The sequence below is a fragment of the Lontra canadensis genome, unplaced genomic scaffold (assembly GCF_010015895.1).
Source record: "Lontra canadensis isolate GAN:19392208 unplaced genomic scaffold, GSC_riverotter_1.0 scaffold54, whole genome shotgun sequence".
Classification (NCBI taxonomy): domain Eukaryota; kingdom Metazoa; phylum Chordata; class Mammalia; order Carnivora; family Mustelidae; genus Lontra; species Lontra canadensis.
Window position 1 is genome coordinate 2,296,717 of NW_022631048.1, and position 23,298 is coordinate 2,320,014.

General features: G+C 42.5%; 1 protein-coding gene across 2 annotated transcripts in view; it reads left to right on the plus strand.

Annotated features, from left to right (window-relative positions):
* SUGCT (succinyl-CoA:glutarate-CoA transferase) overlaps positions 1–23,298 on the plus strand; it is a 763,713-nt gene that overhangs the window by 657,869 nt on the left and 82,546 nt on the right. The window contains exon 13 of one of the 2 annotated variants that reach the window (XM_032874961.1): positions 3,716–3,779. The exons of the other annotated variant lie outside the window; for it this stretch is intronic. Coding sequence (XP_032730852.1) covers positions 3,716–3,779 — 64 coding nt within the window. The remainder of the gene's footprint in view (positions 1–3,715; positions 3,780–23,298) is intronic. 2 annotated transcript variants of the gene reach the window in all.

Sequence of the window (23,298 nt, forward strand, 5' to 3'; positions counted from 1 at the left end):
TCCTACTTTCACTTAAACTTTTATTTCCCACATCACTTTAAGGTATACATTTTACCCTTCCCCCCACCCCCATCATTAATACATTACCATTTGACTCTGTCATTAGGCTGTCAATCTGTGAAACTCTTGAAGAAGAAAGAAAAACCTTATTTTAAATCGGCCTGATACTTTGCTAAAGAGATTGGTGCACTCGCTACAATTCTATTCTTGTCAGGAATAGGCTTTTGTAATTATAAGGAGAAAAAATGAAATTTAGAAGAGCTACCCCACCATAAGAGATCTAGGGAGGATAAAATAAGGAAAAGAAGGACAACATTCAGTGCAAAGTTCTAGGGAAGGTTCTTTGCCTCATTTACAAATAACTAAATGTGTACCCCAAATGTTCCAAATAGCCAGGCTGAGGGGTTCCAGCCATGATATTGCCTTAAGAGAAAATGGTATCGGAGGCCTCTAGAGCTGAGGTCCCCATTCCATTGTGAGTGGTCAGAAAATGAAACACTTTCCATCTGAATTTCTAGGTTAAGGTAATAGAGTTTAAGGTGTTGAGCCCTGGTGAGAAAAGGAACGGGGAACATTTCGTCACCATTGCCAAGGAAATGTTATCCGAATGCTGGTGCATGCCAAGGTCCTGCGTTTCCAATGAAGTTAGGGAGAGACAATACGCTTGAAGTGCAGGAGGAGAGATTTATGCTGAAATTCAGACAGACTGCCTGGGTTCTGAGATTCTCGAATATGTTACTAAACAGAGCAGGACTCGCCCCACAAACAAGGCTGGAGAGTTTTCCAAGATTCCGAGTCATTAGGCAGGGTTTCCAGGGACAGCAGGGCTCCGGCTTCAATTGTTCCCCAAGATCATCTGACCTGATTCACGAAGGAAGCCTATGGAATTGTATTGACTCAGGGTTTTCCATAAAAGTGGCTAGTGACCCAGCAGGGGAATTGGTCCGTGCTTTCTGAAGATGGGGGCGCAGGCTAGCCCATTTATTTCCTAACTGTACAAACGCTATAGCAAATGAAAAGCTGCAGTTAACTTCCTGTGCCAAGCATGGGAACGATTTATATTTCTGCCTGAAACTGAGTGATTTTCGATGCAAGGGAAGTGATGAGGCTGGATTACAAAGTTTCCTGTCGGGAAGATCATATACAGACAGTAATGAGGGGAGGGCCGAAGGAAGTACCTTCTTTAAGCTGCTTCCCCAAGAAACTTCAATCAACTGCGAGGTTTTGCTTGCACAAAACTTTGACGTATGTCCCTTGACCTTTACCAACTACCCTTTCACGTTTGACACTTAACGTTTCCACCACGATTAGAATTCAGCGTTAATTAATTTCAACAGTATCAGTTAAGTTATATTTAGCTAAAGAACACTCACTTTTGTCTTTTGTGAGTAGCACTGCAGTGTTATTACGAAGAGGTAGTCAGGAGGGCAACAGATAGGAGAAGAGAAGAATGATTCAGTGTGCAGATAATTGTTTCGAGTGAAATTTAGCTTGGTATTTTTGTTCCTGTCCTCAGTAGAACTGAGATTTAGCACCTCGCGTTGGCATTTAGCCCCCACACCCACATAGGAGGAGGCTGTGCTGGGCGGGTGCTGAGAACGAGCCACACCAGAGTTAAATTATAGCTCAGTTCTAACACTGGCAAGAATTTTCTCTGGCCAGCTCCTGGGTGCAAAGCTGGTGATTCCAAAAGAGAGGCAAGGCATCCCTAGAAAGGATCTCCATATGGTGTGGCATCACCCTCGCTGAGGGGGGGTTGACGGGGTTGTTTAAAGAGCATTGCCCCAAAGGTGGTGACTGTTCCCAAAGAAAACAGTGGTGCCCCAGAATATTGAGACACAGCAGGGTCATACTTATAACCTTAAAATGTCACCTGCAAGGTTGTCTTACTGGCTTATTCCGTAACATGACCAAAAAGCTCCCTCGACTTGGAGAGAGCCCAAGAATTTTGACCTCTTTCTCCTGGGTTGTCCAAGTGAGAAATCATTTTTGTTAGTTAGTTTTTGTTTTTGTTGTTTTTTTTTAATTCCATGCTCTTTTAACTCTGTGTGAAAAGACTATGATGAGGGTATGGATATGCACATCTTGTTTTTACCTGAAGCTCAAAATCCTGTAGAACCATCACAACATGCGGCTCTTGGGGATATTAGCATGAAAGCCTGGTCCGTAAGTTTACTGTGCCACGCAATCCCTTCTGCCCCTTAGATCCCTGCACAGAACGGGAAGAGAGAAGCTCTCCATTTGGTAGGCAGTGCAGATAAAATCAATTCATACGTAAGCTGCCCTTTTATGTCTCAGTGAACATTCAGTAATAGGAATAGTAAATTGAATTTGGGGGTTCTTTGAGACAGTATACCCAGGTAGCCTCCAGTTGTTAAAAAAAAATAAAATAAGCAAAGGAAACCAACTTTTGTAGCATTTTCGTTTGTGTTTGACCAAACATTTTTGCCTCCCATAATTAAGATTTCAGGTTCTGGAATCAAGTTCCATGTCCTTGTCTCGTCCTCCACCCACAGTTGGAGGACGCTTGATCCCTGCCACATTCTGGATTCCTACCTACCCCGTAGGAAGAATGAAAGCCAAGGATTTAGGTAGCTCTGTTCCAGTGATCAAGCAATTTAACATCAAGTCACATTTCTGTTTCTCTGGTCCTGATAGAATGTCCCTGGCCTAATAACTGGCCTTGTGTCTTAACCCTGAGGTCAAGTCTGCCTCGTGTTCTTGATCCTGGTCGCCGTGCATGGGAGTCTAACCAGCCCTCTAGGATGGGGTCTCTGTTGTTGCTGTTGTTGTTTTCCTCAGTTTTCTCCTTGCCAGCTCCTACTGACTCATTGTTCTGAGATCTAGTCTGATCATTATGGTCTTGTTACCACTGAAAACATGTCTGGTTTCTGTCTCCTGCTCAAGTGTCTGACCTGAGTCCACTCGGGGCTCCTGGCTCTGGTAAGAGCAGCCCTGAATCTGTCCACTCCCAACAGCCACTGGGCCTTCTAGTTCTGGTTCACCTTTCAAACTGGTCTGTCTCCCCACACCTTCCACTGAATACATTGCCGGGAACACGTATACCACCCCCATGGGCTGCTCTTTTCCAGGTCCTGGTTCTCCTCACATTCTGTCCTTCTGCAGTTGACTATGGCCATGTCCTGCAGTGAGGTAATGCAGGAAGAGGCCAAACTTTATTATTTAGAGGATCAAACATAGATGAAAGGGCGGGGGGAAATCATACCCTATACTTAGGAGCAAATAACATTTTGAAGAATGGGAAGACTTTATTAAAAAATGCAGTTTCTTAGTCCTGGAATCTTCTAATTCTTTTTTGGCTTCACTTGGTTTAATAGAGGACAGAAATATTGTTATTTAAAATATTTACTTCCAAGGATGCCTGGGTGGCTCAGTGAGTTAAAGCCTCTGCCTTCGGCTCAGGTCATGGTCCCAGGGTCCTGGGATCAAGCCCCACAGCAGGCTCTCTGCTCCGCGGGGAGTCTGCTTCCGTCTCTCTTTGCCTACTTCTCTGCCTACTTGTGATCTCCATCTGTCAAATAAATAAATAAAAAATCTTAAAAAAAAAACATTTACTTCCAAATTAAAATTCCAAACATCTCTATGTTTTGCAATATCTTTTCTTCAATGGGCCAAATAGGAGGCTTTTCGAACTCCTTGAGACTAAATAGTTTTATTTTATAACTTATTCTCCTGTCTGTTTTTACATTTAAAGGTGTTACACAATGGCCTCATCATGGAGTTGAAGCATCCAACCGTGGGGAAGGTATCAGTGCCAGGTTTGAAAATTTTTGTCATTTTCCTTAATCCCTTCCTTCCTGAATTTTTCCCTGTGCTGATTGCTGCAGATAGTTGGTGACCCCCCAGCTTGTCAAGATGTTATCCAACTTCTTTGTTTGGATAAAAGGGAAACCCTAGTTACGTCACACCCACGAGCATATGCTGAAGTTACAGAATTGTGTCTCGGCTCGAACGAACATCCGATTGCCTTGGTGACCGAAATGCTCATATTATCTGACTCCATTTTGTGTAATCATTTGCTCACAAAAGTACATCATATAATTGCCAAAGATAGACAACCATAGAGATGGCACCTCTCACAAATGAGGGTGGAAGCCGGGCACCATGGAGTTGTTGTCTACCGAAGTCTGAGGCCAGGGACCTTTCCTTTTGAACTGTGGTTTACAGTGTGGTTCTCAGCTTTGTAGATAAGGAAACTAAATGTTTTCACTTCACTCAGGATACACTGAATTTTTCTAACTTGACTCATACCAAACAAACTCACTAAGACATTTTGGTCTAAGCCAAGATGCCAACTTTTTCACTTCTGGGAGAATTCTCTTTCCGGAAGCCAGAAGCCTCTTGCCTACTCTCAGAGCATCCAGAGTGTCGTGAGAGCCCATGACCAACCTACCGCCCCCCACAGACTTCACTCCTCTAATGATCATAATGTTACCATTCTTCAGATCTGCTGTCTCTGCTCGGGGCACCACTGGGAAGACACGCCATATTCTTGTCCATCGGGTCCCTATTTCCTAGACTATACACAAACCAGACACTTATTTCTGTCTCTTCTTCTGACAAAGGATAATGAAATTAGTTAGGACTTCGGTCATTGTTTACTTGAAACTATATACTGGTTACGATGCTTGAAATTTGGGCGTTCCCCAAAGCCCTCACTCACCTCAGACAAATAGCATAGAGCATTTACTTCTATCGGATCACATTTATTGAATAACTGTTATGGTTAAGTTCATTCCAAGTATAATCTAATTTTAAGATACAGGATTAGCTTGGTAATAATGTTCTAGAAGAGATCCGATCGTGGCCATCAGTGCCAAAAGGATAAGAAGAGGGAGGTATGGTGAATAAAGCAAGTTGAAAGGGAAAATTCTGACATGCAGGGGTAGAAGGAACACCATACATGAATTAAGGAAGGTAACTAAGAGAGAGATCAGGTGTGAGCACATCAGAGACTGGGACCACGTGTTAACAGGGAAATACTATACAGCGTGGGCAGGTGGTAATGAAAAAAAGGCCTGTTGATAAAAGCTAAGGAAGTCACTTATTCATTCATGTGATTGAGCATATACCATATGCCAGGCAAGGCTTTGGGCCCTGGGAATGCAAAAATAATGGAGCTCATACTCAATGGAAAGTCAAATAATAAACGTAGCCAGCAAATGCTCCTGTAAGTGCAAGTCATGGTGAGTGCAAAGAAGAGGGCGCAACTTCCATGTTGTCATGGAGAATAATGGAGGCAGACAGGACCTGCATTTGTTTGAGTGATCCGTGAAAGCCCGGTGGATTAGCAATGGAAAACTGTAGGATAATAAAAAGTCGACATGGGAAGAGTAGGGGAAGAGTGTTCCAAACAGAGGCACCGTCATGGGAGGGAAAGAGCTGGGTGAGTTTAAGCCAACATGGGCAGGTGAGGTAAGAGCCAGGAAATCAGACTGCAGAAAGGCCGAGCCCGAGGCCCCACCAGTTGTGGTTTTACTCTAATTTGATGCAGGGGAATGAAATGGCATAATTTATAACTTATCGCAGGGAGTACGTCAGGAAGTTGTGATGGGAGTTGAGGTGATCATATCTTAAGTTAGGGTTCATGGCGGTAGTGATGAAGAGATGGAAATGGCCAAAACAAAACCCCTAAGCACAGTGTTTTCAGTGTGAGGAGACATTAAAAAACATTTTGTCGAGTGGTTCTTAATTTTACTTTTTAAGCAGAGGAACTAATTTTCCAAGTAAAATCTCAATGTTCTCAATATCCAAGATAGATGAAAACAGAGCTTTGCTGATGGAGAGGTTAGCACTTTAACCATTTAGCTTTTTCCTCCTCTGCTTCCGTCATGCTGTCTCCTCCAGACACCTGCTTGGAACCCTGGGACCCAAAGGACATTCAAGAACCACTGGTGTAATTTAATTCTACAAGTTTACAGATGAGGTCACAGTCATTAATATCCCCAGCACATGAGAGGAAAGGGTAAACATTTGAACGTTAATATGATTGTTAGTATAGGAAGGAGGAAAGTGAGTCAGTGGCCAACCTAGAAGGAACTCATTGGATGTAACTCTCTAGATCAATCAGATGTGAATTTGCTGATTTCCTGGTAAAAGAGTGAACAATCTCGGGAAGAGAGAAATATTTTTCCAGATTCCTAAGGGAAAGGCGTACCTTTTTCCACATTTTAATGTGTAAGTGTATCACTTAACTATTGTCAAAATAATGCTGTGTAACAGAAAACCACCAAATCTGAGTACCATCCAGACAGAAGCATTTGTTCATTCCATGCACATACACGAGGGGGAGGTCAGCCAGCCAAGGCCACACTTGGTTGGGCGGCTTTGCTTCTAGGTGCAGGTCTGGCCAGGTGTCTCTGTGAGATGGACTCAGCTCTGCCCCAGGCGTTGCTCACGTTCTTGTGGCAATGGCAAAAGAGCAAGGAGGCAAACAGAAACCACTGTGTGTAACCAACAGACCCTTCTGTCCACATTCTGTTGGCCAAACCAAGTTTTAGGTTGTGTTCCAAGGAGTGGGGAAATCTTTCTCTCTTTTTAAGAGAAACAACAAAGCTACCTGAAAGAAAACATGGGCACAAGGAGGGGCAAAAACTGGGGCCCAAAATTCAATTTATCGCAACAAAATTCTCAGATCTACAGCTATCTCTTTTTTATCTGTTATCGTTACCTTTATTTCCCCTTGGAAAATTCCACCTCTTCAATATCTATTGAGCTTAAGCATATTTTTGATATATCTGCTTTATTGACTTATATTCCTTTTATAGAACTTTTATAGAACTGTCACTATACCAAGTCTCAGATTTCAGGTGACATGGATATGTTTAGGTTATTTTTGGAATTGGCATCTGAGCGTCTTTTGAAAGCTGCTGGCACATTGGGCTCCCCAGCAAAGGGAGAGACAATTCTGCTTATGGACATGAATCAATTGCTATTCTGTCTCCTAATTCCCTGTATCCTATCAAGAGGCCACGCATATAGGGTAAGAGATACTAAATGCAAAGCGGATTTATCAGTAAATAATTATTTTTTTTTTCCTGTGGATTTCCCCCTTCACTGGTATTTACCTAGGTATTTACATAGGTATTTACCTATGATCGTTCTGCCTTTCTTTGTAAGGGATGTCCCCATTGGAGACCTCATGAATGCTGTAGAAATGACTGGTTCTCCTGCAATGCCTCAATGAGGCAAATCTGCCAAAACGGGAAGCCCAGAGTGGAGTTAAAAGTGATATTATGCTACATTGTGTTCTAGTTAGCTAGTGGAGACATATTTTTGAATTCATTAAATGTAGTTCTATATATATATACACACACACACACACACACACACATCTATATATATATACATCTTTATTTTACAGGATTTTTACTGTAAAATATTACTTTATAATACTGTAAAATGTTACTTAAAACTACTTTAATGTTACTTTAACCTACTTATTAAAAATAAGTAGTTGTATTTCTGTTTCCTATGTTTATTTATTTATATTTATTTACTTATATTCCCTATGTTATTAATGAACTTCCTGCGAACTTTACTGAATTTTCCATACGTTGCACTGATCTGCATGAAACGTTTTCTACCTTGGTCATTTCTGGAAACTTGTCTCTTAAAGAACAGCAGTAATTCTTATACAATATTTATGGCACTGTTTTTCCAAGTTGTGTAAATGCACACCATTCCCTTGGATTCTCAGTTTAGAGCTCGCACCTAGGAGACTGCTAATTGATTCATACCTTCAAGCTACTACCTTCAAGCTACTACTGATCAATCAATGTTTAATATACTATGAACAGGATGGGAAATTATTAACCTCTTCAAAATTCCTTTTGGCTACTTAAATATTTACTGTAAGTACTTACTACATTGTTCTGATATTTGTTATCATTACCAATATTAAAGTAAAGCGAGTAGTATGACCTAAACTATGTGCTTTATTAATTTATCTCTATTGCTACATCCTCCCTTTTCATATTGTTTCTCACTACTTCCAACGAATAGGAAATAATTTAAGAAGAAATTTCATTTCTGCATATGCATTTCCTTGATAAAGCATGCAAACTAGTTAATGCTCATACATTGTCTCTGTGAGCTGTTGTTAGGCTAATACTGTTGCTCTTTATTTCATATGCTGTTCATTAAACTACTCTCTCCTTTGAACTTTAAAGCCTCTTTGACAGTTCAAGGTGGAGAGGGACTAAGAGGAAGTAATCACTAGTGGTGGGGGTGTAAATGAGAAAAGGTGTGATGTCTCTCTTTGCCAGGCTTAAATATTCTGGTGTTCTAGAGTCCCCCGGAGGGCAGCGGGCCACTATTAGTTAGTTTAGGGACAGAAGTATCCACATAGTGGGCACAATGTACTACTAAGTTGATCCTGATTAACTTATGTAATTTGAGTACTGAGTTGAGTAGTCAAACCTCAAACACACAACCTCAGCTGTTGTCTTCCCTATGCTAGATGGAGCTCTGGTGATGCCGCTCGCGGGGCTACTCTTCACGAGGGAGGACAGCGTGAACAATAGATAGGGGCAAGGGGATGACAGTTTCCATGGAGAACTATACGCCATAGCGGGGGAGAGTATGGGCCAGGGAGACCTCCCCCGGGGTGTTGCCTCACAGAAGGCTTCCCTGAGAAATGAAGTGTAAACAGACACACCCCCAATGGGCAGCTGTGCTTTAGGCCAGTGTGGTGTGGGCTGCGGGGGTGGTGAGGAGGCTGTGTTGGTGCACAGAGGAGCTGAGGACGGGCTCCCAGGGAGAAACCAGGAGGGGTCAGGCTCACCCTCAGTCACCCTGGAGAGGCAGGTGGAGGCCGGAAGAGTAAGACCTAACATGGAGCTGATGCCCAAACTAAAACCAAATTAACATGGAAAGGGGATGTGTGCTGAGCTGTCTGAGGTCCCTACTCCCCGGAGGAGAAGGGTCTTGGAAGAGGAGCTCGGGTAGGAGCCGCGATCTGGTTTGGCAGATGTCCTCACGGATGGCTTTTAGCAATTCCAAAAAGCCCTCTCACTCAGTTGAAAAGTTTTTGCAAAGCTCCTAGCATCCTGACGTTTAAACTGTGAAAGCGATCGCAATTGGAGTTCATTAATTACCAAGTTAAAAGGTACATTCCAGTTCATAACACAAAGTTTCGTCAACCAGAGACTGGCCGTTATAGAAACATTCACCTTATTTGTGACTCGAGCGGAAAGACCTCCCATTAGTTATTATATTCCAGAGGACTGCCAGTTTCCACTGAGCCCTTCGCCATTTGCATCTTCTTCTTGTAATTCTGCTGCCCATTGGCCTTTTAGCCAGGGAGGAACACGCTGTCCTTCCATGTACTCTGTAGGTGCCAAACCGCCTTGGTTTTGAGTTCCAAACTTCAAAGGATGTCACTGAAATAGAGTTTGATGGGTAACTCTTAAGTTTCTCACCGTAACCTTTTCCCAGCAACCTCCCTGTGACCGTGCATCGCCGTTGCCTATTCCTGCAGCATTCCTGGAAAGTATTTTCATGGTGAGTGTGAAAGGGAAGCCGTCTTCTGTGCATGCGAAATGACTTGAAATTGAATAACCCTTGCCTGCTGGTACCCTGGTCTGTGTTTTTCAGCAAGCAGCTCTAAGCTTTTTCCAATAAAACTTTTGTTCAATCTTTTCCCCGTAATATTTTAATATTCCTATTTGGAACCTGCAAACAACGTTTAGCTAGCTGGTGTTTGGTGCCGGAAGGAGTCGCCGACTTCCTGGATGATGGAGTTCTGGCTTTGACAGTGAATTTTTCCGAAGTTGAATGTGGTGCTTTATTTTATTACCTGACATATATATTTTTTTTATTTCTGAATGTTTTGCAAGGCTTTATAAATGGTGAACATCTTTTGTAAAGCTTCTGGAGGACAAAGATACTATATCCATTTAAGTCAAACGAGCACCACTAAGCACTTGATAGACATTTTCTAGATGTTGATTAGAATGAAATACTATTGGGGAAAATAATTAAAAACATGATTTGTGACCATTTTTAGCAGTATGCATTCTTTTATCAACAGACTGGTTACCTGTGGAAGTTATCTGAAAGATATTTATTTTACTTCTTTAGTTTGTTTCCAGTTTGGAGTACATACATTATATGGAGTGACCACTTCGTCCCTCACATGGTCCCCATTCTCTGTTTGCTAAGCCTTCATGCTGCCCTGATGCTTTTAGCTCTTTTCTCCTTCAGACAGAAAATCAGATTGTGTCTCTGAAATCACATATCCTCAAAGTGCAGTTAAATTTCTATAACGGTTAACAGCAATGGGGAAAGCTGTCACAGATGTCACCAGGGAGAAAGAAAAATTAAGAGGAACCCAAGCTTCAGCTTATATCCCTCCATAAAGCTTAAAAAATGTTGGTCCTCCTAAGGAATTCTATGTAAAGCCAGTCTGAGAATGAAAGGTGAGATAAGTTATTCCTTCCAGGTAGAAAAATCTTTCAGATGACAACAGGAAGAGTGTGTAAAGTTTTCATGTTGTGTGTAGTGCTCAATCTATCTTCTAGAAAGAGCATACTCCTTCAGGGACCAGGTTAAGCTGTAAAGAGAGGAAAGAGATGAAAGCAAGGTTCTACAGTCTGTCAACAGAATGAGAGAAAGCTGCCAGGGAAATGAATTTTCAAATAGACTAGCCATGGTACTTCCCAAAGTCCTCCATTATGTTCAACTTTATTAAACCCTTAACCCACAGCAATGTACTGAGAGTTAAATAAATCAGTGTATTCCCGGATGATTTGACATTGAGTGCCTGCAGCCTTCTCTGGCAGTCCCGTTACAATGAGGCAGGGTTGTAGACATTGTTATCCTTTAGTGAGAAATGAATAGCACAGTGACTTCCCTTCCTAGGAGAGCAGGGAGGAAGCGGGGGGGAGTGAATCGCATCTCCAGGAATGTCGTTCCATCAGGAACTGGAGAAGCCCTAGGAGCCAAGTTACTGTCGCTGATATGACTTAGGGATCTCCATCAACTATGCTTATCTGTGCCACGAGGAAGAAATATTTCGTGAGAGCTGGGCTTTCATGCTCAGGGAATTCATGTTCCTGTTAGTTGGGACTGGGAAAGTGGCCAAGATCTCAGTTGTTCCTCTTCAGCATGTCCTCATCAATCTCGATGCTAAGATAAGTGAATCTGTCTAACAGACGAGAAACTCTTGTTGTAAGGCAGTCCTAAGTTATCAATAAAGTTCTGGGATGCAGCGTTGTTTTCACTCTTAGAAAGCGATATGTAGCTGACGAATTTTTCCAGGTGAATCTCTAATTGGATTTACACATTGCTTGAGGTGCTTTCTCTGATGTAACCCTATGCGGAATGATCCTTTTGAGGTGAGAGGTGTTTGAAATCGTCTGAGAAGACCACTGCATGTTGCACCAAAATCTAGAAAGCAGAATAAAACAAAATAAAAACAAAAACAGAAAGCCACAGGAAGAGGGGAAGCCTCAATGATGGTCAAGCATTTTTTTCTTAGCTTGTTCTGAAAAGTGGGTGGACACTTTCTGGGATCCACGCTTGAGTCCTTGCTGTTGCAGCTGCAGCCGACGGTCACTGGGCACCCAGAGAAGTCTTTTTCTGGGTCAAATGTAAATACTGACTTTAAGATAAGGTTTTAGAGAATACATTATTTAAACGTAATTAGGCATGCAAACTGTCTGGAGAAGTAAAATCAGAGCACAAAAGGGTTAGAATGATCTTTCAGTTTGGACTTCCATGTTATGGACTTACCTTGGGTAATCAAGAGGTGACATCATTTTGCCTCCAAGTGGCTTCAGCTGAGAGTGACTTGCTTGCCTTCATTTCTGGGTTTATTCATGATTGGTCTTCCCTGGAAGAGGGATGGCTTTGCTCTCCTCTAGCATTAGCAGGTAGAAAGTCTTTGGTCCATGAAGAGATATCAGTTGTGCTGAATCCCATGTGAGAATTGTTTTCTTTAACTATGCTGCCTTAGGGAGCATGGGTGGTTTAGTCCATTAAGTGACTTTTGCTTTCGGCTCAGGTCATGATCTCAGGGTCCCGAGATCGAGTCCTGCATGCAGCTCCGCACTGGGCAGGAAGCCTGCATAAGATTCTCTCTCTCTCCCTTCATCCTCACCCTGGACTCGCACTATCTCTGTCTCTCTCAAATAAATAAATAAGTAAATAAATAAATATGGTTCCTTAAGATGTCAAGATATACTCCTGTTAAGTAGACTTAGCCAGAGGGACACCTGAGTGGCTCAATCGGTTAAGCATTTGCCTTCATCTCAGGTTGTGATCCCAGGGTCCTGGGATCAAGTCCCACAAAGGGCTCCCTGCTCAGTGGGGGCTCTGCTTCTCCCCCTCCCTGCTCTGCCTGCTGAGCTCTCTCTCTCTGACAAATAAATTTTTACAAATCTTAAAAAAAAAAAAAAAAAAAGAGAGAGAAGACTTAGCCAGAGAAAATATCAATGGAGTTAGCCATCTTTTTGTTAAGAGGATTATTGTTTCATTTGGACCGGGCATGTAGTGCTGTGTTGATACTAACGGGAAGGGTTGGGGGTGAAGCAATGGTAGTAAAGGGCTAAACAAGAACCTCCAGCAATCTTAACGCCACCCATAGGTCATGTTGCAATATCCCATTTATCACATTGCCTCCAAGTGATAAGGATTTATTTGGCTTTGACCTGGGTCTGTGGGTTCATTGCTTTTGTCTTTCTCGGGAAGAGCGAATGCTGTCTCGTGTGTGTCATTATGTGTCAGCTTCTCTGGAACCATATTTCTGTGTTGTTGCATTGTTATCTGCCATGGAATTAGCAGTGAGTGTGTCTCTGGGTTCCTCCTCTGAGTAAGATGAGGACTCTGCGTGGAGGGGAAAGAGGTAAGGGACCTTGAAAAACTTACCCAGCTTGTCCTCCATGAGAACATCAGAGAAGGCAGAGAGGCCATGGGACTGTTGTGGGGGCTACTCAGAACCCTGTGTCTGTTGAAAGTGCTCCCAGGAACCCTGCTCTCCAATTTATCATAAGAAGCCATGGCTTTCAAACAATTAAGCAAAAATCAAATTCTAATTAACTTAAAAATGCAAGAGAAAAGTTAACACAAGATATTTTAGTGATTTTAGCTGTTTGCATGGTAAAGTACCAACAAGCTAGGGAAACACAACTGTCCATAGATTTAAAGAACGTCCTCAGTATATCCCCATGAACCCCTCAAAGACCGAACCTACATTCTCTTTGTGACTGGCCCTCCAAGTCTGCACCGGATCTCAAGTAACTCACCTTGCCTTGTCTTCTTTCCCAATGAACTTCCCATCCTTTCAATGTAAAGGATAAAATGGAGGTCACTGTACTATGTGCAAATATATGTTTGTGAAGAGATTTTAATGGACTCATTGTGGTGGAACATTCAAATTTGAAATGAGGGAGTACAAGTGAACATCTGTCAAGTCCTTCTCTATATATGGTGGAGATATGAGCACTTTATAGACACAGTTGTTTAATCTCCAGGACAATTCAGTAAGCCATTCGTTATTATTATTGGAAAACTGACACTCGCTGAGTGTCACGGGGCCAATGGGAACCCACGTCTGGGTATCCCTGAACTCTGTCCTCTTTTCCCTGGTTACTACCAACTCCTAAGTTTGGCCAACCACAGAGTTTGTACTTTACAACTCTAGTCCTTGATCTGAAGGCCACTTAATGTGTATCTTTAATGTTTCATTTTAAGAGCAGCATGGCAATTTATTTAAAGAATGCTTAAATTTTAAGAATTTGAACTTTGAGTCTCTTTCCTTTGGGAATTAAGGTTTTGTGTATGTGTGTGTGTGTGTGTGTGTGTGTGTGTGTGTGTGTGTTCTATTTTTGTTTGTTTGTTTTTAACCAAGGCTATAACTGTGTTTCTATGAAAGACAAAAAAAGCTAATGGAAAATATATTGTTAGGCCATTTTGATATTCTCAAGAGCATGCAAGTGTAAATGCACCAAAACATGTGGATTACATTTCCCTCAAGTTGTACTGTTTTCACACATTAACAGAAAAGCAGTTTGAAAAGGGAAAAAAGAGACATGTTTGGGACATATATGAAGATTTCAATCATCAAAAGACCCAGATCTTAAACTGCCACCCAGACCTACCCAGATTTGCCATCTTTCCTGGGATCTGACCATGCCCTGTGTGGGCAAATTTCCTCTTTCTCACAGAGGACTGATTTTGTTTTAAAGTTAGAGCCCGATTCCTTTTGAGTAACACTAATTAACTGCAAAAATGTGGTGTTGGTATAAGAAAGTTGATTTTTCATTGTTCCAGTGAGTGGTTGATACTCTTTCTAGAGCAAGAATTTAAATGTTAACACTGACAGATTTTGTAAGATGCCACTTACATGAAGTACCTAGCGTAGTTAAGTTCATAGAAACAGAGAGTGCAAGGGTGGTTTCTAGTAGCCAGCCGAGGGAGAGTTGGGGAATCCGTGTTTAATCCGTACAAAGTCTCAGTTGTGGAAGATGAGAAGGTTCTGGAAATGGATAGTGGTAATGGTTGGGCAATCGTGTGACTGTCCTTAATGCCACAGAACTGTTTGGTAGATTTTATGTTCTCAATATTTTGTCACGACAAAAACATGATTACTAAAAAAATGCAGCTAACTTCTAAGGTGTTTTCCTGCGTCCAGGTGGTATATCTGTGTGGAGCGTATATCAGCTTAGCCAGTGAGACCTGAGTTCAAAACCTGGCTGTGCAGGTCACAGCCGGAGGTATAGACCCTCTTCCTTGTCTGTCTCACCGACCTGTCTCATCTGTAATCCAAAATCAAACCTGTGACTTACGGTCATTAACTATTAATATGGGCCAAGGCTCTGCACACAGGTGTGAGCGGAAGTGCATTGTAGATCATTAATAAACTCTTAACAGTATATGCAGGAGCAGTGACTCTTGAGGGGGAACTAAAACTCTCCACATTACTACTTACCTGTCAAACATTAACAGTAGAAATAATCATGAATATTTCTCTAGGATATCCGGTAACACAGGTCATTTTTCTGCTTAACGAACGTTTATCCAAGATCTACTCAGTGCCAAGCACAGGCTGACAAGGAACTCAGTCTAATGGGGCATTCGACGGTGACCAATTAAAGACACGCAGTGGGGACCAGGAAGCCCCCCGGTCTGTCGCTGCTGCCAGATGTGTGACTTTGGCCAAAAGCAGCCTCTCTATTCATCTTCCAACTAGGAGTTCTCAGATACGTGTGTTGTGCGTAGAGTCAGTGGAGACCCTGCATCGTGAAAGCATCCGCCCCAAATAGCATTGTTCTCCGACAGAAGGTGCGGGTGAAAATAACAACTCAGGGATCCCAGATGAGAAAGTAACAGTTTGTTGAGGGGGAGATTAGAGACGCCATGCAGCGTTTCCAGAATATACTCTGCGGACACCGTGTTTCTTGAGGTCCTAATAATCGTCCCACCAAGAAACGACTCTTGTCAAACAACTTTGGACAACCTGGGTTAAACAAAGGTCAATGAATGTCCTTTACCTCCACGTTTCTCAGAATTGTTAACATTCTAAGATATGTTTGGAGCCTCTAAGAGGGAGATATTAAATGCTGTGTTTCCTTACGTTAGGAAAACAAGGGACCTTGTTTTTCGCCCTCAAAGCTCCTGCTAGGATCCCATGGAAAAACATTTTGTGGGCCATCCCACTAGAAACATGTGTCCCCTGCAGCTGCAGTGGGACAGGTTGGAATGGTCCTTTACTGGAGAAGTTGGCTGGTTTACACTAACAAAGGGAGGGGAAGCCAGATAAGAAAATTGACCACCCGCCGAGGGCTAGAATCTTCTCTTGTTTCTTAGCTCAAGGGACCAAGGGTCCTGAGGTATTAGAAGGTTTTTTTCTGCTTTTGTTTTTGTTTTTTGTTTTTCCTTTTGTGAAAGTTGAACTCCGGAAACACTGGGCAGGAGAGGGTGAGCCAGGAGCAGAACCATGGGGGTCTGAGGGCGGCCAGGAGCTTGTAGTGTGTGGGAGGGCACCTTCCCTCGATGCTGGCTCAGCCCCCACCAACGAGAGCCGCATTCAGCAGCGAAAGGCCCTGGGCATGGATTGAGGGCGAAGCCGGAGTGCAGCTCAGGAACAGCTCACACGGTGATGCTCTTGCACTAGGAGCAGAAACTATCCTGGGATCGAAAGAAATCACTTAAGGAGAAACACTTTCTCTTCCCTGCTCCTCGGTAAAGCTGCATGAGGAGGATTCTGCAAAATTGTTCGTACACTAGCAGGGAAAATGGAGTTGATTAAGTGGAAGGAAAATTTTTAAATGTGACAAAGATGATGAGGTGATTAAGGGGTAGAATTGAAGTGGCAAGATGTGGAGAATTGAAGATGTATGAGTGAGTAGCGATGACAGTGGGGTACACGATAGCTGCCTATAAAAACCCAATTAATTGCCTAATGTGGTAAATGAGAAGAAACAGTCTTGAAGCACAAAAGGGAACCTTGAACTGAAGTCTGTTAGGGAAACAGTATTTACCAGGAAGGGTGATCTGACTGCCATCACACGGGAATTCGGTGGAGTTATCTGGAAAGAGGTTCGGGCTGACACTTTTCTTTTTTAGAATATCCTGGTGCCAACAGAGTTTCTTCCTTTAGAACGAATGTGTACGTTTTCATGTTCCTGAGGAGCAGACATTGAAGAACAGAGAAAAATATTTGATTGGCAGCTGGGTCTTATGGGCTGGTAGCAACACGTAGGGTCTGAAGCTGAATTATACAGTAATATTCTTGGTGGTAAGAATCCTAGAAAAGGTTTGTATTGTGTTACACTGTGTGGGGAGATACAGCTTGTAATGTAAAACAGAATACGAATAGTTACTTTTGGGGACACCTGGTAAAACTAGCCCCCAGGGAATATGATTATGCACAAGGTGCCTTATACAGATCGTCTCTATCGTATCGACACCTCAGGGAGTCTTTAGTATCCCCATTTGGCAGATGAGCAAACTGAGCCTCAGACCAATTAAAGAACCTGACCAAAGTCACACGAGCAGTCCATTACCGACCCAAAATTTGCCTTCCAGCGTGAGTTCCTAAAAAAGAAAAAAAAAATCCCTGTCCTTTTATTGCGATGTTCTGCTGCCTCCTGAAGGCATTTTTGATCATCACTTTTATACACTTTAGACCAATGGCTTAGTGTCTGTGAAGCACTCGTGAGAGTGAAATGGGCTGCTTGTGTTTGAGAGCACACGGTCACCAAGAGTGTTGCCCACACTCAGTGCAGAACTGGACGGGGCTGGAGGAGAGGACGGTTGGCTCCAGCTCCCCCAGCAATCAGAGTTGGTGCGTGGAGCTCCATCAGATCTCCAAAACAGCATCCAGATTTGATTATGACTTCTCTCTGTGGTCTTTGAAGACTTCTGTTATTTCTTCCCTGGCCTCACGGAGTCCGGATCTATTTTCACATAAAGAGAAATGATTCCTCCTTTCTGAGCACTTCATTGCTGGTGGCATTGTGGAATGTCCCAGGAAGGGGGAAATGGGGCAATTATAAAGGAGAAATTCCTCTCCGGCTTTTATGTTTATATGAAAATGCCAAAGCCACCAGCTGTTACAATAGCAGGCCTCGGTAAAGCCTTCCTTTCCACTGCCCAATGGTATACACACAGCAGGGGGAGATCATCCCAGCCGATTCCAGGAGAAGACGGAGAAAAGGCTCCCCCCAAAGTATCACCCTGCATTCCTGAGTTTTACAGGAAATATAGGAAGTCTGCACTTAGATACACTTTCTATTTCAGTAGGAAGTTCCCAAATTGTAAGCATGCAAGCGGCAACTCAAATTCTAACCGTTCTCTCAAATACCTTATCTCAGCTTACCACTGAGGAAGGAGTATTCTTCCTGAATAGAGGGATATACATTGGGAAAAAAAAAAAAAGTAATTTCACATTCCTATTTATAGGACATCTGAGACCAACAGCCCCTCAGGGTGACCATTCTCTCATTCACCTCTTTTCACCATCAGGACCGACTACTTATGTCTTTTACATCCATGAAGCACATTTCAAATCTCAGGAATTCGGTTCCATGGCAAGACCTTAGCAGAAAAGTTATATATCATCTTGTTTGGCTATCTTTATAATGCTTTCTTCTTTCCTTAAAAAAAACCCACATAAATGGTATATTAGTACTGATGGGAAAACCAGATCTGATAGGAGGGTCTTAAACAATTCTTCTGGAATAATTCAAGGCAGTGGGATGGGGTAGACTCTAGAAACAAAACAATATAATCTTAAAGATTAAATTTTTTTTTTTTTTAACTAAGCTTCACTGGAGCTGTTTTACCCTATTAAACTTGGCCAAGGCATCTTCCCTGTCAACACTCCCGATCAAGGTAACCCCAGTCCCGTTTCCTGCCTCTGCCACCTAGTGTCTGAGGAGAACCACGTATTTCCTGGATGGTAACAGGAGTGCAGCTGGGACACACCCGGCTCACCACAACAGGCCAAAGCATGCTCCTTCCAAGGAGAGAACTCTCCATTCTCTCTTACTACCACTTAAGGATCCTTTGTGTGCAGGGCAGCTCAAGATATCATCAGAATGGTGTTCTCAGCTCCTTTGTCCCTGTGTAGCCATGGGGTCCCTCAGGCCTCAGAAAGCAAAAGTCACGCTTCCTCCATGCTTGGCATTTTAGAGTCAGCAGTTCATTTGTAGTGAATTACAGATACTTTTCTTGCTGGTTTGTTTTTCTGTATCTTAAACTGTGAAAATTTTTGGTAAGACAAGGAAGGAAAAAAAAAAAAAGAGCTGTCACTTAAACACATTTGGTCTTAAATCAAATTTGGTGGTGGCATTGTGGAAAACTACAGGAATTCCAAACCAGAGGTTGCCATTCCAGTTGAAATACCATGATATTTTCTGTGGAAATAGATTTTTTTTTCCTTAAAAAAAAAAATCAAAACAAAACAGAAACAAACTTTGCTGGAAGCAGCTTCCTGGGCTCCTGCATTCAGTCATCCCCGGATGCCCGGCCTGGGATCCAGAGTCCGGTACAAATGTTGTTAGCGGCATGTTGTTTTAAAAAAGAAAACAAAAGTTGTGTGCTTCCCTTGAAATAGAAAGTAACTGAACTTACTTTCAGACCTTCACGTCCTCTTTGGGTATTTGAGCCAAAAGAAAAATCAGAAAATTGGATAGGTTTCCAAACCAATACAAAAATCAAATTGGACCTGTCTTTATCATTTGTATCCTTTGCTTTTATTTAAGAAGGAGTAGGAGGTCATGACCAAGAAAACCAAAGGAAGGCAAGCCAGGGTGGGGGGCGGGGATTGGATTTATGAGTGGAAAAAAAATGGAGGAAATACTCATATTGGAACATTTTTGAAATGGCTTAAATGGCTTAAACCTTCCCCTCTAGTCAACCAGCACAACTTCTCTGAGACGCCACCAAGATGGCGGCTTCCTGTGTGTTCCTTGAATATCACATCAGCCCCCTACATTTTCAGGCATGGATATTATTTTCTTTGGACTGCTCTTCTTTACTCTTATTAATTTCTTCACTATACAAAAAGAAATGTCAACATTTAACCCTTCATGTGAGGTGGGGAAGGAAAAATGTTTATTTCAGCTCTCTTCCATTTAAATGGAGCAGAATTCTGTTATAACTTTTTATTCTTGAATTCCCATGTGATTAGGTTGAAACCATGACCCCCAGAAAAGTATAGAAAGAAGCAATATATATCGTATGTACACAGATCCCAGTGTTTGTTCTGGTTTATGAGAAAATTCAACTTTACATTTTTACGTATGGGTATTATGCTTGTTTCTTTCTCCCCCAAATTCAAATTCCTGCAAATCCCAATGGCAATTTATTTTTGTTTTCTAATAAAAAATGTAAATCTTTGCATGTTAGTGATAATTAAGCCTTTGAATTAATTTTTCCCTGCAACAATCTACTAAGGTAAGTATAGAGAATTTCTGGGTAAGTTGAAAAGGAACCAGTTTTAGACTTGACCAGAAACACGTATGTTTGACATAATCATCCCAGTACTATCCTTCTGGCCTTATATGCACCTTGATGTGTTTATGTGTTTGTGTGACATATTTTCAAATGTCCTGCCAACTATTACATTAGGTAAATGTCAGTAATTGCTATTACTGTGTATGTGCCATGGGAAATTTTACAACATAAAATGGAGGTGATGGATTATAGGTCGTAGTTTTGGCATAAAAACCGGGGTCCATACATAAGGAGATCTCGTTCTTATGATGATGATTACGCAACAGCAATATTTCTATATCTAACGTAAAAAATGTTTAGACACATATTGTCTGGCCTATTTACTTATTAGGTGCTTTTGAAAATATTCCAGTGACTTAAGACCTTTAAATCTGTATTTAAACAAACAAACAAACATTAAAGCTTACCTAAGCCACAAGACTAAAACCCAATAGACTAATAGGAATTAATCTCCTAATTTTATTTTTTCTTCTTAATAACGTAGGTGGTCTCTTCATAGACCTTTCTAATATTAATTCCTGTGCTTGGAAAAAACCCTCCTCTTACACTTCATACACAAAGGGTATGCTATAGAACAGAAGTCATGTGATATGAAAGAAAACTGGATGGTATTTCGAAGCTTTAGCACTTCAAAAACTATCTTAATGGGGTATTTTTCAAAATAGCATTAGTCCAAAGGATGATTCATGGGATTCCCTGGGTGTTAAATCCTGGGAGTGGCAGTGTTATTCCCCTTGCAGGAAGGAGTAGCCTAGTTAGGTGAAAACTCACAACAGAAAAGATATGCTGGTATGGGTCAGAGGGATGGTGGGGGACAACCTGCCTACTGGCCATGGAGAGAATGGCAACCCATCAAGTGGGGCATGATAAGTGGTAAGCATGATGTCATAGTTACCAAGAGATGACAAGGTGCCCTGAAAGGCAGTGGATAAAACACACACTGGGATTGTAGGCTCAAGGAACACCACAGAAACCTGAGCAGTGGCCCTCAGGTAAATCCTTCTGCTTAGCAAGGACTGGTATTTAGGAGAAGAACTTAACTCCTGACGTAAGAGAGAAAAAGGCAAGAGCAAGACTGCATCATTGATTTTTCCAAATCCTGGAAGGACAAGGCAGCCAGGATAGTTTTAAGGCTAGAACTGAGTCTCAGGACAAAGGCAGAACCTACTTCTCAAAACTTAACTGAAAGGCAGGCGTTGGTTTCGGGGCAAGGTAAAGCACACGACTGGGTGTGAAGCGTGCAGTGAGCACTGGACCAGCGCTCTGTCTTCTGAGTCCAGTCCTGTGAGGAAGGATCCCAGGCTCGCAGGCTCCGCAGAAATGAGGAAGGAGTATCAAGGGGGCGGAGAGCCAAGCTGAATATTGCCCAGGGAGTGTTTCCCAACTCAAGTTTGGGCTTTTTCCTCTCTGTTCAGCAGATGAGAGTCCTGAGGCAATGGCTTCAAGCTGCTTAACAGCCTGTTTCTCAGAATTCTGCACAGCTGCTCCTGGAAGGATCATGGCAGTCGGTCTGTAGGAATCCAGGCTGCTCCCCTGCCCAGACAACTCTTTAGGAATTTTCTAGGGTCCCTGTTGGCCCCACAGACTCTCGGTCTCTGTGAACACCATCAGGATTTTTCACCTTCTCTAGGCCACTTTGTGGGAGTTACCTTTTGGCCAGCAGGAATCTGTTCTGTTTATTGGGACAGCTAGATGACAACAACCGACATGTTTTAAAGACCTCACAAAGCCACCCACCTGTCTTTTCTATCACCATTTCTAGGAAGCAGGTATGATCAACATGAACAACACCACAAATGGTGCTCTTCAAAAGAATATTGGCTGTGAAGCCCATGCTGGATTTACTTTCAAAATAATGTACTTACCATATTGCAATCCAGATGCCTTCATGTTGTGGTCGATGCTGCTGCTGACCCTTTCATGATGCATCTAATATGTGTAGGCCTTTTTAAATGGAAACACCTAATCAGGCATCCCAACACACATCAGCACCCTGCACCGTCAGACTGCTGTGCGATGTATCTTGATGGGGAAGGTGGGTGTGACGAATTGTCCTTCGAGGAGAGAGCAATCATCAGGGTGAGGATCTTGAAATCTTGTCCTGCACGGGGCATGCATACGAGAAGTCTCGGATCCCGTGGTTACTTACAGAGGCATATGCCTTTGTAGGACCAAGCTAAGAACAATGGATGCTATAGGGAAGGTTACTGGGCTCAAAATAAGGACAGATTTTCTTCCATGTGACAGGGGTGGGGATAATTGATCTCCCTGGCAAGATGGCGAGCCTCATAAGAATTCTGTGGAAGTAGACAGTGGGTGGGCGCTTCGCAGGAATGTTGTGTTTACGGGTAGAGTAGGGAATTGGCTGATGCGGTTTTAAAGCGAGTGACTGAGTGAGAATCAAAATTCTAATTTCGCATTTTGTAATCTGGAATTCTTCCCTGATTCCTTGCTGTGATAGGCCAAAAATAGTTCCTGGGACACATGAATGTTACGTTCTATGGCAGGAGGGACTCAGCATACGTGATTTAGTTCAAGGTCTCAAGTTAGGGCGATGACCCTGCTCTTAGAAGTAGGTAATCCAATAAGGAAGAGAGACCGTACCAAAGGTAGTAATGTGTTGCCGTAGCTACAACTGAAGGGAACAGAGAGAATGAAGGAGTGACCCTGGGGACTGGGGAGAACATTTCTTCAGAGTATTCTAAGGGATACCGGCTCAGATTTTCCCACTACCCTCTACCTGAAGAATGGGTTAGAGGACAGTTAATGAACATGCTGTTTTTCACCTTGCTCCTTAAAATGAGGGTGAACATAGCTTCCAATGTGCTTGGGACTGTCTCCTTCTGTGCCTGTTGCCTGTGTGGTTACCCAGCCTTCCTCTCTTACATCCCGAGTCAGCCAACTTAGAGCCTGCCCCTCCAAGTGTGCTCTCCCACACTTCTTTATTCTCCTTTGCTTTCCACACCTAAGCATGGAAGAGCAGGAAAGGAGAGCAACTCATTCTCCTGGAAAGCTCAGTTTCTTGCTCTGGCTCCCATATTCCTGTTACCACCTGCTGAATATTAGCCTTCCTTCAACCTTTGCAGCTTGTGTCAAGCTCCCGTGGGTTATGGACTAAAGCCTTTCTCTGGAGGAGAATGTGCTTCTGGTTTAAAGAAAGAAAAAAAAGGGGGGGGGACATTTCCATGTTTGAGGTCCAAATCATTTCTTTAGATTTAGTAAGATCATCCAGTGCTGAGTATACAGTCTTTTTCAAACTGAATGATTGGATCTACTGGCGCTTATTTGGTGTTTGGTATTTACAGATGTTTT